Raw genomic sequence first — 16,648 nt, 5'->3', positions numbered from 1 at the left:
AGAAAGCAAACTACTTGAGACCTGAAAAAAGAATTTGAGACCCAAGAATCCTAATCATGGCTATACAAATGGTGAGATTTCTTCTCAAACATGTTTGGAAGAGATGGGGAGATGGAGACTGAGGGTCGAAGAGTGATCAGTTTAACTCTAACAGCATCCTTCCCTACACCTAGCATTTAATGGCCAACATGCTCGAATATCGCCCGTTATAAGGTCCGGAGGAATCTATATAATAATAGTAAAATGATACATAGAAATTAGAGATGACATTCTATATTGACACGTAAGATTATACAATAATCTCTTATAATATCATATATCAAAATTTATTTTTTTATTTTTTATATTTTTTTCCTACAGTGTGTCATTTTGTCTTATAAGTCCTATGATATGGCAAATATATGAAGATGTGCATTTTGTGTTGACACTAAAATTATAGAATAATCTTTTGTAATGTCGTGTGTTAAATTTTTTCTATTTTTTCTATTTTTTTCTATAATGTGTCATTTTGTCTTCTAAGTTACATGACATGGCAAATACATGAAGATGATGCAACTTATTCTACTTCACAAGTAAAAAGATTCACAATAGCTTACTTTTTAAAAAGTCAAATCAATATCATATCATCCATATAGAAAATATATCTGATTGTACTCTTTTTATCATTCGAATCTTCTCCGCATTCACTATCCGAATAACTAAAAAGTCGAAAATTATAAGAAAGAGAATACAAAAATCCATATGATATAGTATGTTGGATATAATGAGAAATTTTTTTTACAGCTTTCCAATATAATAGACTTTGATTTTTTCATGAAGTGGCTTAATAACCCAACTCCATATAGAATATCCAATCTTGTACATGTGAGGTATCTTAAGCTTCCAACTTAGCTTTTATAAAGAGTAAGATCCACCATCTTGTAATAATAGTAAAATAATAAACAGATATTAAAGGTGATATTCTATGTTAACACGTAAGATTATAAAATAATCTCCTAACATATCATATGTCAAGTTTTGAAGTCTCCACAATATTTATTTATTTATTTATTTTTGTTCCCATACTGTGTTATTTTCTTTTTTCTTTCTTTGAACCTCTTTCGAGTCGCCTCATTATTTTCCTTAATTTCTCCAATTTTTCTCTATGTTTTCATCCTCATCATCAACCACATTCCAACAATCAAGAAAAAACATAATCGTATATTCTGAGGAAGATTGAATGATCTGAAACAAAGTATTATATACTAAGATCCTAAGATTATGCTCCATAGTTCACCATGCCTACTACATTCTAAATACCATGAATTATTAATTTCTAAATAATTTCATTGTTTCAATTCATTTTGATCTAAACTATTGTTTTGAATATTTAATTTATTTTTCTGTTTGCTTCAATTAAATTACAAACTAAATTATTATGCTTATAGTTTGCTTTATATTGAAATTTATTATTGTGGTGGCTATTCTTTTATATTTGCAAAATCAATAGGTCCGGACATCGTCCAACTACTATGCTAGTTTGTTAGGTAATACAAAAATCAATCCATCGTAACTAATCAGTTTCTTGAATATGGTTAATGCTGCAGAAAATAAGGTGTCTGTTTTTCATATTTAATTATTTAAAGATCCCTATGTTTAAGTTTTACATGAAGTTGGCACATGACCTACCGACTTCAGATGGGGCATGTGTAAAGTTAGGTCAACTTTATTTTTTTTTATTAATTTGTAAGATCCTCTTTGACATGATGAAAGCAAATCATGGAGAAAATTAACAAAAGATCTTGACATAAATATTTAACTATTTACCATTTCCCAAGCAATCTCGTAGGTTCTGCCAAATTTAGGTATGTCGTAGGAAAAGTTTATTTAGAGGTCCTACATGCATTTCAAGTGCTAAAGTATCTTTGTGTTGCAGTTTGGTGGATTGCTGGCAAGTGTTGAAATGCAATTAATTAGGTGCCACGAAAACTAGGTTGGCCAGAAATTCTAAATCAAATCTTTCTGGGCCAAGTTACAATTTTAGGGGCTTCAAATTTGGGTTTAGTCTTGAAAATTTCTAAGCTGATTTTAAGTGAGCCAATATGAAGAAGGATTAAGATGGATTATACTTCTTGACTCACATCATGGGAGTATGATGTAGTAAGAAGGATGAAGAGTGAATTGATCATCACGATTATATCTCGAAAATCAATACACATATAGAGGCAAACTAGATTAGGACATGAAATCTAGTATAAAATATACTTGAGATTAGGACTCAACAATACAAAAATATGCTAGAATTATTTTACTGCAAACAAATAAACCTAGGTAAAATTCAATATTGTCTCTAATGAAAAATTTATAATGAAATCTGATGAAATTCTCCATACTCTATAAAAGAATATCAAAATTTGTTGATCAAGATCTTTGCTCTCAAATTCTCTAACTCTATAAAGCTTGTATGGTTTAATTGGATATAGTATCTATTGGCTACATCCTATATTGCATCAATTCAATTAGACTGGATTAAAAATATGAAGTGGTTTAAGAAACTAGAAAATTGAGCAAAAAATGCAAATAATTTAGTAACTAAGATAACCACCGAGGACTAAAATATTGCTTAAATTTTATTTTTTTAGAAAACTAGCTAGAGATGATCATGATTTTCTTATCTAGCTAAACCAACACCGACATTAGCACATATAGCAACTTAAAGAGGAAGAAGATTTTCAATGCGATCCAGGTATCGCTTCCCTTCAATAGTATCTCACATGCAAAGCCATAAAAGCACATGAAATATATTTCTATGTGAAAGCATGATAGACATTTGAAACAAACCAAATCATAGTGTGCTTGTTTTTGACCTTATTCTATTCCCTCTTATTTTCTTTTCTAAATAAGGAAGTGATGGAAAGCTCCATCCACTATTATCAACATGTAACAGACCTGGGTTAGATTATAACCTTATCCTGATTTTTTTGCCAACCTCCTCTCATATTAGTTCTCAAAGCTTAAAAAAAAAAAAGTCATTTACCCACTAGTTTCTTTCACTAAATTATTTTCTTACTAAAACAATAATTATTATAAAGGGTGATATATCATTCCTTTTCTTGATGAGCCTCGCATCAAGGGTTCAAATTGTATCTTTTATGCAAATAATGATGGATCTTTTATTTTTCAAGACAAATCATTGGATCGTATTTTTTGCACAACTTTTAGAACATAACGTTAGCTTCATGAACTATGCCGTGCATAAAATGAAAAGATTAAAACTCTTTAAAAATTATGCAAAATACAATTCAATGGTTCACCTTGTAAAAGAAAATCAATTATTCTTTTGTGCAAAATAAACAACCCAAACCCTTGGATCAAATATAGATTAAGCTCCAATATATTTTTTACTATAGGTAAATGTTAACACCATTCTTGCAATGTTTCATTAGTTTATATTTTCTTTCCTTGAATAGCATTTATATTTTGTTGGATGGAAGGTATCCTACCATCAGGATAAGAAAAATTGAACGTCATGTAACAATAACACAGAGGCTTCTTATCATCCAAAAATAAAAAGTCGAGCAATCAGAAGAAGGCAGATATTATTTTGGATTCATTGATTGACAACCAGAACTAAAATCAAAGGATTCCTCTCCGACAGCAACCGCTCATCAAATATTTCATCCAAAAAAAAAACTGCTCATCAAGTATTGGCACATGTGTTACAATTCCAAAAGATCAGCCAAGGCTGTGGATGGCTATAAATACCTCTTCGTACTTCACTCCCCTCTCACCTCTTCTTTTCCCGGGAAATATCCAAAAAGAAGATTACTTTCCAACGGTCGAAATTTTTCGGACTCCCCTGCTCCCCCAGAGTGGTAGAAGAGAAGACCATGATCGCCCCCTCCCCGAGCGCCCTTCAACTCCATGCCGGCTCCTCCCTCTTCCTTTCTCCCAATCCCTACCTTCTCCTCCGACATGGGTTTCCCAGATCTCGAAAGATCTGGAGGAGTTCCATGTGTTTGGCTACCAGAACCCTCATCAAAGACGGGGTTTTAAGGATTAATGGGAGGGAGGCACTCACAAGAGTACCAGAGAATGTCGTCGTCTCGCCTTCCAAGACTGATGATTCGGCATTCTTAGGAGCGGTATCTGATAGAAAGGGATCCCGCTTTGTCTTCAAGCTTGGTGTTCTTCGGTAAAATTTTAAATCCTGGTCCATGCGATTTATCTTAGACGGCCAGCCGTGAATGCTGTTGATGTAATTTCCAATAATTTTGCTGGATTTCCATAGGAAACCCCAATGAGCTTTCTTTTCTTCATTTTTTGTTTTTTTTTGTGTTTTGGACTTCCTAAGCTGAGATTTTGTCAGTCACTGCCCATGGGAACACAAGCTTTTGCCTGACCCATATGTCTAAGAAGGCTGGTTTTCCAGTTGATTTCGTGTGTCAATTTAGTTATTTGTCTTGGAGATTATCTTAAAGACAGAAAAATAGAATCAAAAGTTTCTTTCTTATCACTTGGTCTAGCCTCTACATCTTGGAAACCTTGAAGGCTTAATCTGTGGCTGTTTGAGTTTATATTGCATAAACAAGAAATTGGACATCCCTACTGGTCAGTAGGCCTTCCTGGGTTTATCATACTATCATAGACCCTCTCTGCTTGATGATAACTTTCTAGCACCAATTTAGAGGGTTGGCATAAGGTTAAGTGATGGTCATAGAACATAAATTTGGTGGATCACACTTTGATCCTAAAAGCGAATCCCACATAGATGGCAGGGCTCACTGTTGAAATAGTCCGAGCCTAAGTTTCGCTTCTCCAAACTACAGATTGCATAACTTGGTTTAGTTATGTCAGCAAGGTATAAGTGTTGGCTGGAATTCCACTGACATGTTTGCGAGATGCAAAAACATCCCACCATTTAAAGAAATCATTGCTGACTGTTTTTGAATGCTTTAATATCAGAGAATCCAGAATGCAATTTGTCTGGCATGCATGTAAATATTGTCTTCTAGCTTATTGTGGTAAATATTGTAATGCCTAAATTTCTAGTGGCCAAAGCTAGCCAGATCTTTTGCTAGACCAAAGATTTTTCCTCTAGTAGTTGTGGAACTTGGTATCCAATTCTTGTGAGCACTTACACTTTGAGACAACTGTGAGGAATTAGAATTGGTTTAATGGAATTCTCCTTGTTTGGTGGTGATACAGGGATCATCGACTACTTTGCCTCTTCAGATACAAGATCTGGTGGATGATACCTCGAATAGGAAATTCAGGAAGTGATATTCCCATCGAGACACAAATGTTACTTCTGGAAGCAAGAGAAGATTTAGGTGTTGATAAAGGACGCCATGAAGCTTCTAATGGGCCCATAGACTATATTCTCTTCTTGCCAGCGCTAGATGGTCCCTTTAGGAGCAGTTTGCAAGGGAATTCTTCGGATGAACTTGAGTTTTGCATCGAAAGCGGTAGAAACCTTACAGTCCATCCTTTTAGTACTAGAATTTTTGCTTTCAAGATTTTAAGGCAGAAGATAGGTGCTGTTTTACCTTCTTATTTCATTTACTGGTTCAATTAGTCTCAGACATTTGTAAGTCCACTTTGAAGATCTAACTTTTCATAACACTGTTACAGGAGATCCTGCTGTGGAATCATCTCAATTCCTAGAAGCAGTATTCATTAATTATGGGAACAATCCCTTTGACCTCATGAAGGAATCTATGAAGTAGGTCCCCTTGCAATGTAACAAAGACTGACCGATTTCATCAAATTCTTACAAGAAATTATTTGCTTCTTTTGAGATCATTCCTTCACTAATCATTAGCCATTTGACCTTCCATGCATCTATACCATTCACAGAATACTAGAAAAGCACATGGGAACCTTTTCAGTGCGTGAATATAAACAGGCAAGTAGAGGCTTCAGTGGCCGTCATTTGCCTTTTTAGTATATCATTTCAGTTAGTAGCAACACCAAACTGCTAAAAAGTCTTTTTAGTCCTATTCTAAGGAAGAATGATGGGCCTTGCTCTGTTTATTGAACCAGAAGCCTGCAATGCTGGATTGGTTTGGTTGGTGCACTTGGGATGCTTTCTATTTTGATGTAAATCCCCAGGGAATTGAAGAAGGCCTGAAGAGGTATCTAATCTATGAGCATGTCTTTTCTGCTCATTTTAGTCTGTATCACCACAGTTTCTTGTCTTTATCTTATTCAACAGTACCATAGTTGGTAGTGAACACAGATATGTCAATGCTCCGCCCTTTTTTTCCCTTTTTGATTCTAGGTTCGTCTTTTATATTACTATACACCTTTGGCAGACTGGTAGTGTGTGCTGATTTCTGACCTTATGAGTTTTCTTGCTTCTTGAAGCTGAAGATAAAAGTTATGAATATTTACATCTGTAGACATGAGGAGTATCATGTTCTGATTTTATATCTATAGAGCACTTGGTAGATTAATAATCTTAGCAAGACTTAACATTGAGTTTCTGTAAACATTTTCAATTTAGACGTATGTATGCAGTCAAAGCAGCGCCCCCCCTCCCCCACACCCACCCACCCACCCAAAATATATGCTCCAAATATTGTGTATATATAGCTGAATAAGTAGACCTACGCAATATCATGATCAACTAACCCTATGGGCCTTCTTTTTGATCTAGTTTATTGGAAGGTGGCGCTCCAGCAAGATTTCTGATAATAGATGATGGTTGGCAAGACACAGCTAATGAATTCCAGAATGAAGGAACTCAGTATGTTTTCTCTGTCATTCTCTTCATCTTAAGATGATGCGCTCCTCCTGGTTTCTACACAGCTGAAGAATTTAGCCTCAGCTACCCTCCTGTGTTTATCTCCCAATGTGTAGGCATGGAGCTAGATTAGTCAGCATTAAAGAAAACACCAAGTTCAGGAGTTCCCAAAATGTTGCTACAAATGGAGCACCAAAATCACTAAAGGATTTCGTTACGACGATAAAGAAGAATTTCGGACTGAAGTATGCAGCTTTATCATTCCGGGATTTGAATTCAACGTAAATTCATTTAAATATAAAATTCATAGTAAAGGAATACTTGATCCATGTGTTCTTTTACTGTTTGCAACAATGTATAGGTATGTCTATGTCTGGCATGCACTGATGGGATACTGGGGAGGAGTTCATCCAGACGCACCAGAAACTAAGAAATACAATTCAAAGCTAATATACCCTCTCGAATCTCCAGGAAATCTTGCACATTCCAGAGACGTACCAATTAAATGCATGGAGAAGTATGGTGTTGCCATGATAGATCCAAACAAAGCACTCGAGTTCTATAATGATCTACACAGCTATCTTGTGTCACAGAATGTAGACGGAGTTAAAGTAGATGTACAGAATATTCCTGAAATCCTTGCAACAGGTTATGGTGGCCGGGTCTCTTTGACTCGTAGGTTCCAGCGGGCACTAGAAAAATCTATATTTAAAAACTTTCAGGATAATAACATAATATGCTGCATGTGTCATAACACAGATTCTGTATACAGGTGATGCAACAAAGAAAAAGCTTCCTAGCATCTCTCTGATTCAATAACTTCTATGACATATATCCTTATTCATATATTTTATTATTTCAGTTCAAATGCGAGTGCGGTTGCCAGAGCATCAGATGATTTTATACCCAACGATCCAACATTACAGACACTGCATGTTGCTACTGTTGCATTCAATAGCATCTTTCTTGGAGAGATTGTGGTCCCAGATTGGGATATGTTCCATGTAAGAGTCTAAGAGATCAACTTTATTAGTTATGGTACATATGTTTATTAGGTATGAAATATCTGGCAGTAACAGAAAGGGAACCCATGGTAGGAACAGGAATAGTTGATGAATGAAGCCACATCCAAATAGTTATTATTTATCTAATTTCATGCATTCTCGTGGCATCTGTTAACTTGTTTTATAGTCATCATGTTATTGGTTATGTCATGTTAACTTGATTTCAGAGCCTCCACAATTCTGCCGAGTTTCATGCAGCTGCGAGAGCCGTGGGTGGTTGTGGAGTCTATGTCAGGTAAGTAGTGTAGTGTATACCAGCATCAAGTACTTAGGAGTAGTTGAGAGCCAAAGTTACCATCTCTGTAGTGATCTGTATAATGATTTATATGTTTTACAGCGACAAACCTAATAAGCATGACTTTGAGGTACTTAAAAAGCTTGTACTTCCCGATGGATCCATTCTAAGGGCTAAATACCCCGGGAGGCCTACACGAGATTGTCTGTTCAATGACCCAGTAATGGATGGAGAAAGGTATGGTTTCCGAGTGGAGCAAATCTTCAGCATCTTAATCAAATGTCTGTTTTCTTATTCAATATTATCATTTATTACTCCATTGTGCAGTCTTCTGAAGATCTGGAATCTGAATACATATACTGGAGTTCTTGGCATTTTCAATTGCCAAGGAACCGGAACCTGGCCAAATCTTAACAAAAATCAGATTATCCCGGCTTCTAAGCCAAAGTACCTTACTGGTCATATTAGCCCAAGTGACATTGAGTATCTTGGAGAGGTTGCTGGGAATGGTTGGACTGGAGATTGTGCAGTTTATTCCTTCAATTCTGGTAATTATATCACAGGCTAATATGTGGGAATCCTCACAACAATTCAAATAAGGTCAGTCTGACCAACCTGGGGCCTGGCATTAATGATTGGATGTCAAAAAATTATGTGATTTGGAGATCCCTAACTAATGGATCCAATGGTCAAAAACATGCATTGTTCGTGGTATTTAAACTGTTCATTTTTTACCACTAAACAAATAAGCAATACACATACCAGGGATTTGCAAATCATATGATTTTTTTTATGGTAAGTTAGAGATGGTAGATCATATCCAGCAGCTTGGGCATCGGTGCAAAGTCCCTAGTCTTTTGTTCAAGGCCAACTTCATTTGGGCTGTTGTGGGGGTATCCACATATTAGTTCTATTCATATTATAACACTTTTCTTTCATGATTAAGATTAATTACACATCTCATGGGACTTCCCCATTGATAGCATACTCTGTTTTTTGCTCACAGACAACACTTCCCTTTTATTGAATATGCATCCATGTGACTATCTTTCTTCATGATACATAAAGAGAATACATAAAGAAACACTGGCTTGAAGGATTCCATCAAAATATTGTAAAATAAACTATAAATATGATTTTCAAGGCATAACTTTGGACAATGTCAGCCAGGGAAAGACCAGTGCTACATGTTGTACATGCCATCAATATGGTTTACAATTTTTTTATGAGATATTAGTACTAATTTGGTGAATTTGAGTTGAGATTATTCTTAACAACTACTAACTGACTCAAGTATGCTAGCAAAATACAGTTTTCTGTAAGTTTTGGAGCTTGAAATTCTCATAGCTAGTAATTATACTGGATTCAAGAGTTCAAGCACTTCTCAATTAAATTAATTGTTTAAAGAGAAAAGAACAACATTTATTGCTGAGTACAAAATTGCTTCACTTGTAAAGGAAATTGATACTCAGAGATTTTAACTTCAAACATTCATATCTAAATCAATATCTCAAAGGTATAGATGAATGTTGAACACGCGTGAAGCCAAGTTTTATCACTTGTGTTAGCAGTGAGAGATTTTTTTGATTTAATTTCTGTTGTAAGATATCAAAACAGGCCACTGGCCAGAACTTTCTAAGTTCAAATATACCTAAAAATTACATTCTAAGAGTATATATTAAGAGCATAAATACTTATTTTTCAGTGGTCAACATCAAACTGAAAACTAACTTTTAACAAAATGACAGGCTAATGAAGATGATCTAGGTTTGAAGATATAACACCGAGTTTCTCTTTTCTAGGCCACCTAGACTCGCTTCGTGCTCATGAATTTCATTTTCCTCATGCATCTGGTTTGAATTGATTTAGTTAAATCCCAGTGAATGCATTAATTAAGCATAGGTCATGTATAACATGTTAAATATTTTTCATACTTGATTGAAACTATTTGTTAAGAAGAAAGGAAAGTCAAGAACAATTCTTGAAAATAGATTTTAGTATCATTATGATTTTTGAGGCCTAATCTGTTATATACTAATTCTCAACAGGATTTCAAAATTTTGCCTTTTCAACTCTCCTTGTCATTATATTTTAGGATGTCTTTGCTTGAAGTAGAATTACCTGTCAGAAATCAATTTCATTTTTTCTTTGGCGGTCTGATATCGATATTTGTATGTCTTTTTCAAAATACAGGTTCACTTTATCAATTGCCAAGGAATGGATTATTGACTGTCTCACTACAAGTTCTGCAATCTGAAGTTTTTACAATAACTCCAATCAAGGTTAGTTGACCATTATTTCGTGTGCCCAATGGAACAGTTATCACTACAGACAATTCAGAAATATAGGAACAAGAACAGCAAAATAATTATGCTGACATTTAATTCTTGTTTTTTTTTTTTTTTTTTTTTTCAGCGTTACAATCAAAGTATCCAATTTGCACCAATTGGATTAATTAAAATGTACAATTCTGGTGGAGCTGTTGAAGCAATGGACTTTTTTAACACATGCCAATTAACTATCAAAGGGAGAGGATCTGGTCTTTTCGGAGCATATTCAAACATAAAACCCAAAACTTGTACCGTGAACTCGAAAAACATGGAGTTCCAATATGATACTCGAGACAAGTTTTTGACATTAACCATTCCTCTAGGGGTTAATTCTTGGGAGACAGAGATTTGCTTTTAGGCTTCATATTTTAGAAAAAGCCTCGTTATGATTTTTCCCATGGCCATTATATCATTGTTGTAACGGTCAAATAGATTATACATGGCCTATTGGAAAAGGAACTTGGAGCCAATTCATTGCAGACACCAGTTGTAGATATCTTCTTTGATATTCCTTCATCATTATTCCATTGAATGTGCAAATACAAGACCTCCCTATCATAAGAAATTATTCCATAATCAGGAATTCTTGCAGGTCAATCTATTTTACTTGTGTCTGTATATATATAATGTCTTCTTAAACTTAGCCTAGAGAAGCAAAGTATATTGACTATGTGGGTCAACTTATATATCAGTTGAGCTATTTTTTTGCACATATGATGCACATAAACAGATCAAAGAAAAGCAGCATTAAATGGATGATATAAGATGTTTGAGCTTTTTCTTTGCATCAGATTTTATTATCATAAAATAAATTTCCTTATAATAACTTACTCTTGAGGAAGGAGTATATTTATAAGATGAGAGTATGTGGTGGATGGCTATGACTGGTCTTAGAATAATGGATTTAGAGGAAGGAGTATTTCACAATGGCTGCAATTTGTTCAAACCAATAAACCACTTTGGGATTAACATTTTTGCCCCATTTCATTTAAAAAGAAAGAAACATACGACAATGATGACTTTGAATAAATCTTTTGCCTGAAAGGTTTATATGCTCTTTTCTTAAACCAGAACACATTCTTGATATCCTAATATTGGATTTGAATCCTAGGTTGCGTCCAGGATTGCAACCCTATATAACATGCTTCCATCTTTACCCTACTATTTATAGTCTCTATCTAGCCATTCATGTATGGTTTGTAAAAAATCTCATTTATCAAGAATATGAACAAACATGTAGCAAGAAAATCACGAGTGGAACGAAATAAATAAGTTTGCTTCCTTTATGGACATACAACAAGAAAGATAGCCAAGCTGATGGGAAAAGAAAAAGAAATCCCTTCATCACAAATGGTAACACTGGACACTTCATTTCAATATGTGGAATATATTAGGATTTGACGCCTCAAGATTGGCTCCACATTAAGCCCACAGCAAGGTCCGCAATGAAAAATGGAGTCCAACGAGCTCAAGATCATCTTAAACGGAGTTTGAACGGAGAAGATACGCGTGAGAAAAGCTGGCACAAAACTCGGAGCGACGGAGGACCGCCGGCGGCCGGCGGAGCGGCGGCGGTGCGGCCGCGTGCAGCAGTGTGCGGTGGTGTGCGGCCCTAACACGCAGGGCGCGGCCCAGCGTACGGGTGCGGCCCAGGCCCAAGCGCGCGAGCGCGAAGGCGCGGTCCAGGTCCACGCGAGCCCGCGTCAGGGAGCCCTAACTCGATCCACCATGGATTGAGCGGTGCATAGGGAGGTCTGTGAACCGAGAGGGCGTTTCTCCTCGATTTCTCACGGTCCATCGTGGACTGTGCGGCGTTTCACGTGCGTTTCTCACGGTCTATGGGACTGTTTCATAGACCGATCGCGATCAGACGGCTCTGGGAGCTGTCGGTCATAATCCGATGGTTCATGAGAGTTTTTTAAGCCTCATTAGGAGTCCTAATCCTATTCTTAGATGGTTTTAAGCCTTTAAAAGGCTAATCTCATGAACAGAGCAGAGGTGGTGGCATGATTTGTGTCACGCAGCTATGGAAAACCCGAACCCATGAAGAGAGAGACGCGAGGACGCTGAGAGGAGAAAAAGTAGGAGGCTCCTAGATAGTGGTCGCTTCACGGGTTCTGGGGAGTCTTCCTAGAGAGAGAGCTTTTATGAGGGAGAACTTCCTGTGAGAGAGAAATTGGATGTACGAGGGTTGAGGGTGAGATCTCCTCTTGTAATATTTCTTTTTTTCATATTGAAGTTTGCATGCTCCGTGGAGGTGAGTCCTTTTTTAACTGATCTACGTATTTGATTGTTTTCTGTTTTATTTTTTCTTTTTTCCTACTGCATTGCGTGATACCGAAAAGATCCTGGAAGGTAGTGTCCTGGCCAAATATCCATCCAACAAGTAGTATCAGAGCGAGGCGATATAAGGACGCAGATTACAGCGGTGGTGAGCAAGATTGAAGATGAAGAAGACATGATCAATCAAGATGGAGATCAATAAGTTTGATAGAAAGAGCAATTTCTCCTTATAGCAGGTAAGGGCGAAGAACGTGCTCATCCAGTAAGGATTGATCGATGCTCTCTTATGCAAGGAGAAGCCGACCACCATGGAGGTGCAATATTGAAGACGGCTACAGATGCAGACGGTGAGTACCATCTGCATGTATCTAGCAGATGAGGTGGTGATCCATGTGCTTAGCAAGACTTCTCCGACGGTGCTGTGGTCGAAGCTCGAGGAGTTGTGTATGGCGAAATCTCTCACCAACACTCTTTTTCTTTGGAGGCAGTTCTATCAGCTGCAGATGAGTGAGAGACAGAGCGTGCAAGAGCATCTAAGCTACTTCCAGAAGATCCTCACCGACCTTCTCAGCATTGGTGAGAATATTGAGGAGAAGATCAGAACGCTGGTTTTGCTAGCGTCGCTTTCACCTTCGTATGAGTCCTTAGTGACTGCTCTTTTAGTGGGAAAGAGCACTATCAAGATGGACGAAGTCACCGCGACGATTCTCCAGAACGAGGTTCTCAAGAGAGAGAATCCAGCTTCGAGCTCAAGTGATGGTAGCTCAGCTTTGGTGGTTTCTGGAGGAGCAGGAGATGGTAGACAGAGTGACAGGAGATCGCGATGAGGGCGGTCCAAGTTCAGGATGAGGGACTTGAGCAAGACCAGATATTACTGGTGTGAAGAGTTGGGGCATCTAGCCAGAAATTATCCTCAACTCAGAGATCGGACGATGGTTGTTGTAGCAATAGCCAGTAGCGATTCAGAGGGAGATGTCCTAGAGATATCTGACGAGATATCTACTTCTTTCCAACAGTGAATTTTAAATTCTACATGCACTTATCATGTATGTTGCAGAGAGGAGTAATTTAACTCCCTAGAGAACAGTGAGGATACTATTTATCTGCCGAATGGATTATGCTGTGCGATCAGAGGTATCGAGACAGTTAGCTGGAAGACACATGATGATGCAGTGAGGAGATTGTGGAAGGTCCGATACATGTCCGATTTTAGACGAAATCTTATCTCATTGAGCAGACTGGATTCGAGAGACTACAAGACGGTAGCTAGTGGAGAAATCCTGAAGGTGCTATGCGGTGATAGGATTGTTCTGAAGGGGAAGAAGAGGAGAAGAGGACATTATTACCTGGCGGGGAGTCCAGTGCAAAATGAAGCTTCAAGAGCCAGGAGGAGTCCAGTGCGGGGTGGAGCTCCAGACAGAGGTGGATCGGGCATGAGACGCGAGACTCGGGAAGATGAAATGCGATATCGCAAGGTGAGATTCCTATTACTGCAAGATGATACTCCGAACATGTTTCAGGTCAGAAGAAGCACAGTATACGATGGAGATGGGATCTAGCGGCCTGACTCGACTCTTATGTTTGCCTATCTATGATCAACAGGCGATTGCCCTAGGGCATGGGGATGAGAAGATCCAGAAGCTCTCGGAGTCAGGAGGAGATCGAATATCGAGTCGAGGTAGAGATTGTTAGGATTTGATGTCTCAAAATTCGATCTATATTGAGCCCACAGCGAGGTCCGCGATGAAAAATGGAGTCCAACGATCCCAAGATCACCTCAAACGGAGTTTGGACGGAGAAGATAGGCGCGAGAGAAGCTGGCATGAAATCCAGAGCGATGGAGGACCGCCAGCGGCCGGTGGTGGGCCGGCGGAGCTGCGGCGGCACGGTCGCGCACTGCGGTGTGCGGCCCAGGTGCGGCAGCACGTGGCCCAGTGCCCGGGCGTGCGAGAGAGAGCTGGCTCGCATGGGTTTTCCTAGAGAGAGATTTTGTGAGAGAGAATTTTCTGTGAGGGAGAAATTGAATGTACGAGGATTAAGGGTGAGATCTCCTCTTGTAATATTTTTTTTTCTTATAGTGAAGTTTGCATGCCCCGTGGAGATGAGCCTTTTTTTGGCTGATCCACATATTTGATTGTTTTCTGTTTTATTTCTTCTTTCTTCCTGCTGCATCGCGCAGTATCGGAAAGATCTTGAGAGATGGTGTTCTAGCCAGATATCCACCCAATAGAATATCTCCAATCAAATACAAATAGCTATCAAACACTATAATACTCCCAGAATTATTTTAACAACAGCATAATATGAACCTTGAGATTTCCTGCTCAGCACCATTTAACCAATATTTCTATTGATTCATATGCTCAAGTGTTGAGAGAATTCCCCATTTGAGAACTACAATTTTGTGGACGCTGTGCAAATTTGTCAACCTGAGAGCCTTTTAGATCAATAAAATAATTTTTTGGGTCTGTTTTCATCAATACACAACGCACCTGACGAGGAAGAGGGTGCGATAAAAAAAAAAAAATAGCAAGAGCTCATCCTTCAGGCAATCAATCTCGGAAATAAAACCCAACAACAAAACATAGGGAATGGTTCCACCCATCTCGACCAAACCTTAACCGGACAGATCTAAATTTGTGCTGAGCTTTAGTCCATGAACGTCACCACAAGTACTTGCTACAGTAACCGCGACAGCCTGAGTCTAATTTCAACCATTGAAATCTGTCATTCAAAAACTTTAACATGAATTACGACTTCACAGAATGATGGATGAGATACACCTTATATACAAATAGGAGACTGCTTACCACCCAGATCAGAATTGTGGTCAGGAAAATTAAGCTTAAAGAGTTTGCCAAAACAATGCGGTCCATATACTGATTCTTCTTGTCCATGCCCATCAATCTGGATATAAAGCTGGATTATAAGAACACACCCGTGGCCAGAATGACATAAACTGCACTATGATTTATACTTTGACTTAAGAGTTCTCCGACACAAATTTTGCAATTTAATAACCTAGCACCCATAACTGAAGCTCAACAATGCGAGGCAAAAGACCGGATTGCATCATAATTCTGATTCATCATCTAATTTCATTATCAAAATCCAACTGTTAAAACATAGTCATTAGAGTTATCTGTCATGGCCTGGCAGTCCTGCTTCCGGCTGGTAAAGCAAAGGCCCTCAAAAAATTCTCCACGGGAGCAGGCGTTTGTACAGAAACAAACACCACAAATCGTCAAGAAGGGACATGACTAACGGCCTCCGTCATGCCCGCGACCACGGCCCCGACCGCGTCCCGACGGCTTCCTGTGGAAAGCAGCAAAGATTGTGAAAAGCCAATGCCCAATTATAGGATCAATCAATTTAAACTGATAAAGCATATCATGAGAAAAATACCTGCAGTCGGCTTCTTGGGCTTGACCCTAGGTGCTTCCTCAACCAGTAGAGTCTCAAGGTTTAAGCTATCAGGAAGGGTAAAGTATCACTGTTGTTGCCTCTCACACTCAGGTGATCCCGAGTAATTGGATTCTCTTCTTCTCTTTTATTCATATTTATTTTGCCGCGTGATGACGCAGAGATCGTCATCAACCTCCTTCATGATTGTGCTTGTAGGTACAAAATTTTGATCGTATTTTGAAATAATTTTTTTGAATTTTTCTATACAAAATATGAAAATACGTCTCAGAACAATAGTATGTACACTTCTGAATTTGTCAGTTTTTTTATTTATTTTTATGATCTTCTGTAATTATCTATAACTTTTTATAATAAAAAAAATAAAAATTTTGTTAGTTTTTTAAATTACACCTATAATTTTATAAGCTATGTTCTAATAAGCTGCTTGTTTTTGAAAGCAATAAATTTTCTCTTTCAAAGCCTCCAAACATTTTCGCATCTTTATTTGAAAATGTGCGAAGTTCCGACATCTGGGTTGCCGGACTAGTACATTTTTCTCCTGGATCTTTCAAAAATAATAATAGAAAATGAAGTCAATACCTAA

General features: G+C 37.7%; 1 protein-coding gene across 2 annotated transcripts; it reads left to right on the top strand.

Moving 5' to 3' along the window:
- The first annotated feature begins 3,763 nt into the window (after positions 1-3,763).
- On the top strand, positions 3,764-10,947 carry LOC105060492 (probable galactinol--sucrose galactosyltransferase 2). 2 transcript variants are annotated; one of them, XR_003798494.2, is made up of 14 exons: positions 3,764-4,174; positions 5,188-5,447; positions 5,614-5,704; positions 5,839-5,887; positions 6,025-6,116; positions 6,641-6,730; positions 6,844-6,972; positions 7,089-7,499; positions 7,590-7,731; positions 7,959-8,026; positions 8,129-8,263; positions 8,354-8,626; positions 10,220-10,308; positions 10,442-10,465. XR_003798494.2 is itself a non-coding variant. In XM_010944226.3 (14 exons), exons 1-14 carry the CDS (start codon positions 3,870-3,872, stop codon positions 10,712-10,714), a joined length of 2,355 nt encoding a protein of 784 aa, XP_010942528.1. In that variant the 5' UTR covers positions 3,764-3,869; the 3' UTR covers positions 10,715-10,947. The 2 variants fall into 2 exon arrangements, 1 of the variants encoding a protein (XP_010942528.1); XM_010944226.3 differs by having other exon boundaries at positions 8,354-8,574; positions 10,442-10,947.
- Positions 10,948-16,648: the final 5,701 nt, after the last annotated feature.

Source organism: Elaeis guineensis, chromosome 1 (genome assembly GCF_000442705.2).
Source record: "Elaeis guineensis isolate ETL-2024a chromosome 1, EG11, whole genome shotgun sequence".
Taxonomy (NCBI): domain Eukaryota; kingdom Viridiplantae; phylum Streptophyta; class Magnoliopsida; order Arecales; family Arecaceae; genus Elaeis; species Elaeis guineensis.
The sequence above is the reverse complement of the archived record's forward strand: the minus strand, read 5'-3'. Positions and strand labels throughout refer to the sequence as shown.

Coding starts and splice junctions, on each gene's coding strand:
- LOC105060492 (XM_010944226.3), top strand. CDS start 3,870: ATGATCGCCCCCTCCCCGAGCGCCCTTCAACTCCATGCCGGCTCCTCC. Junction 5,705..5,838: donor CTCATGAAGGAATCTATGAA/GTAGGTCCCCTT, acceptor TACCATTCACAG/AATACTAGAAAAGCACATGG. Junction 10,309..10,441: donor TTACAATAACTCCAATCAAG/GTTAGTTGACCA, acceptor TTTTTTTTTCAG/CGTTACAATCAAAGTATCCA.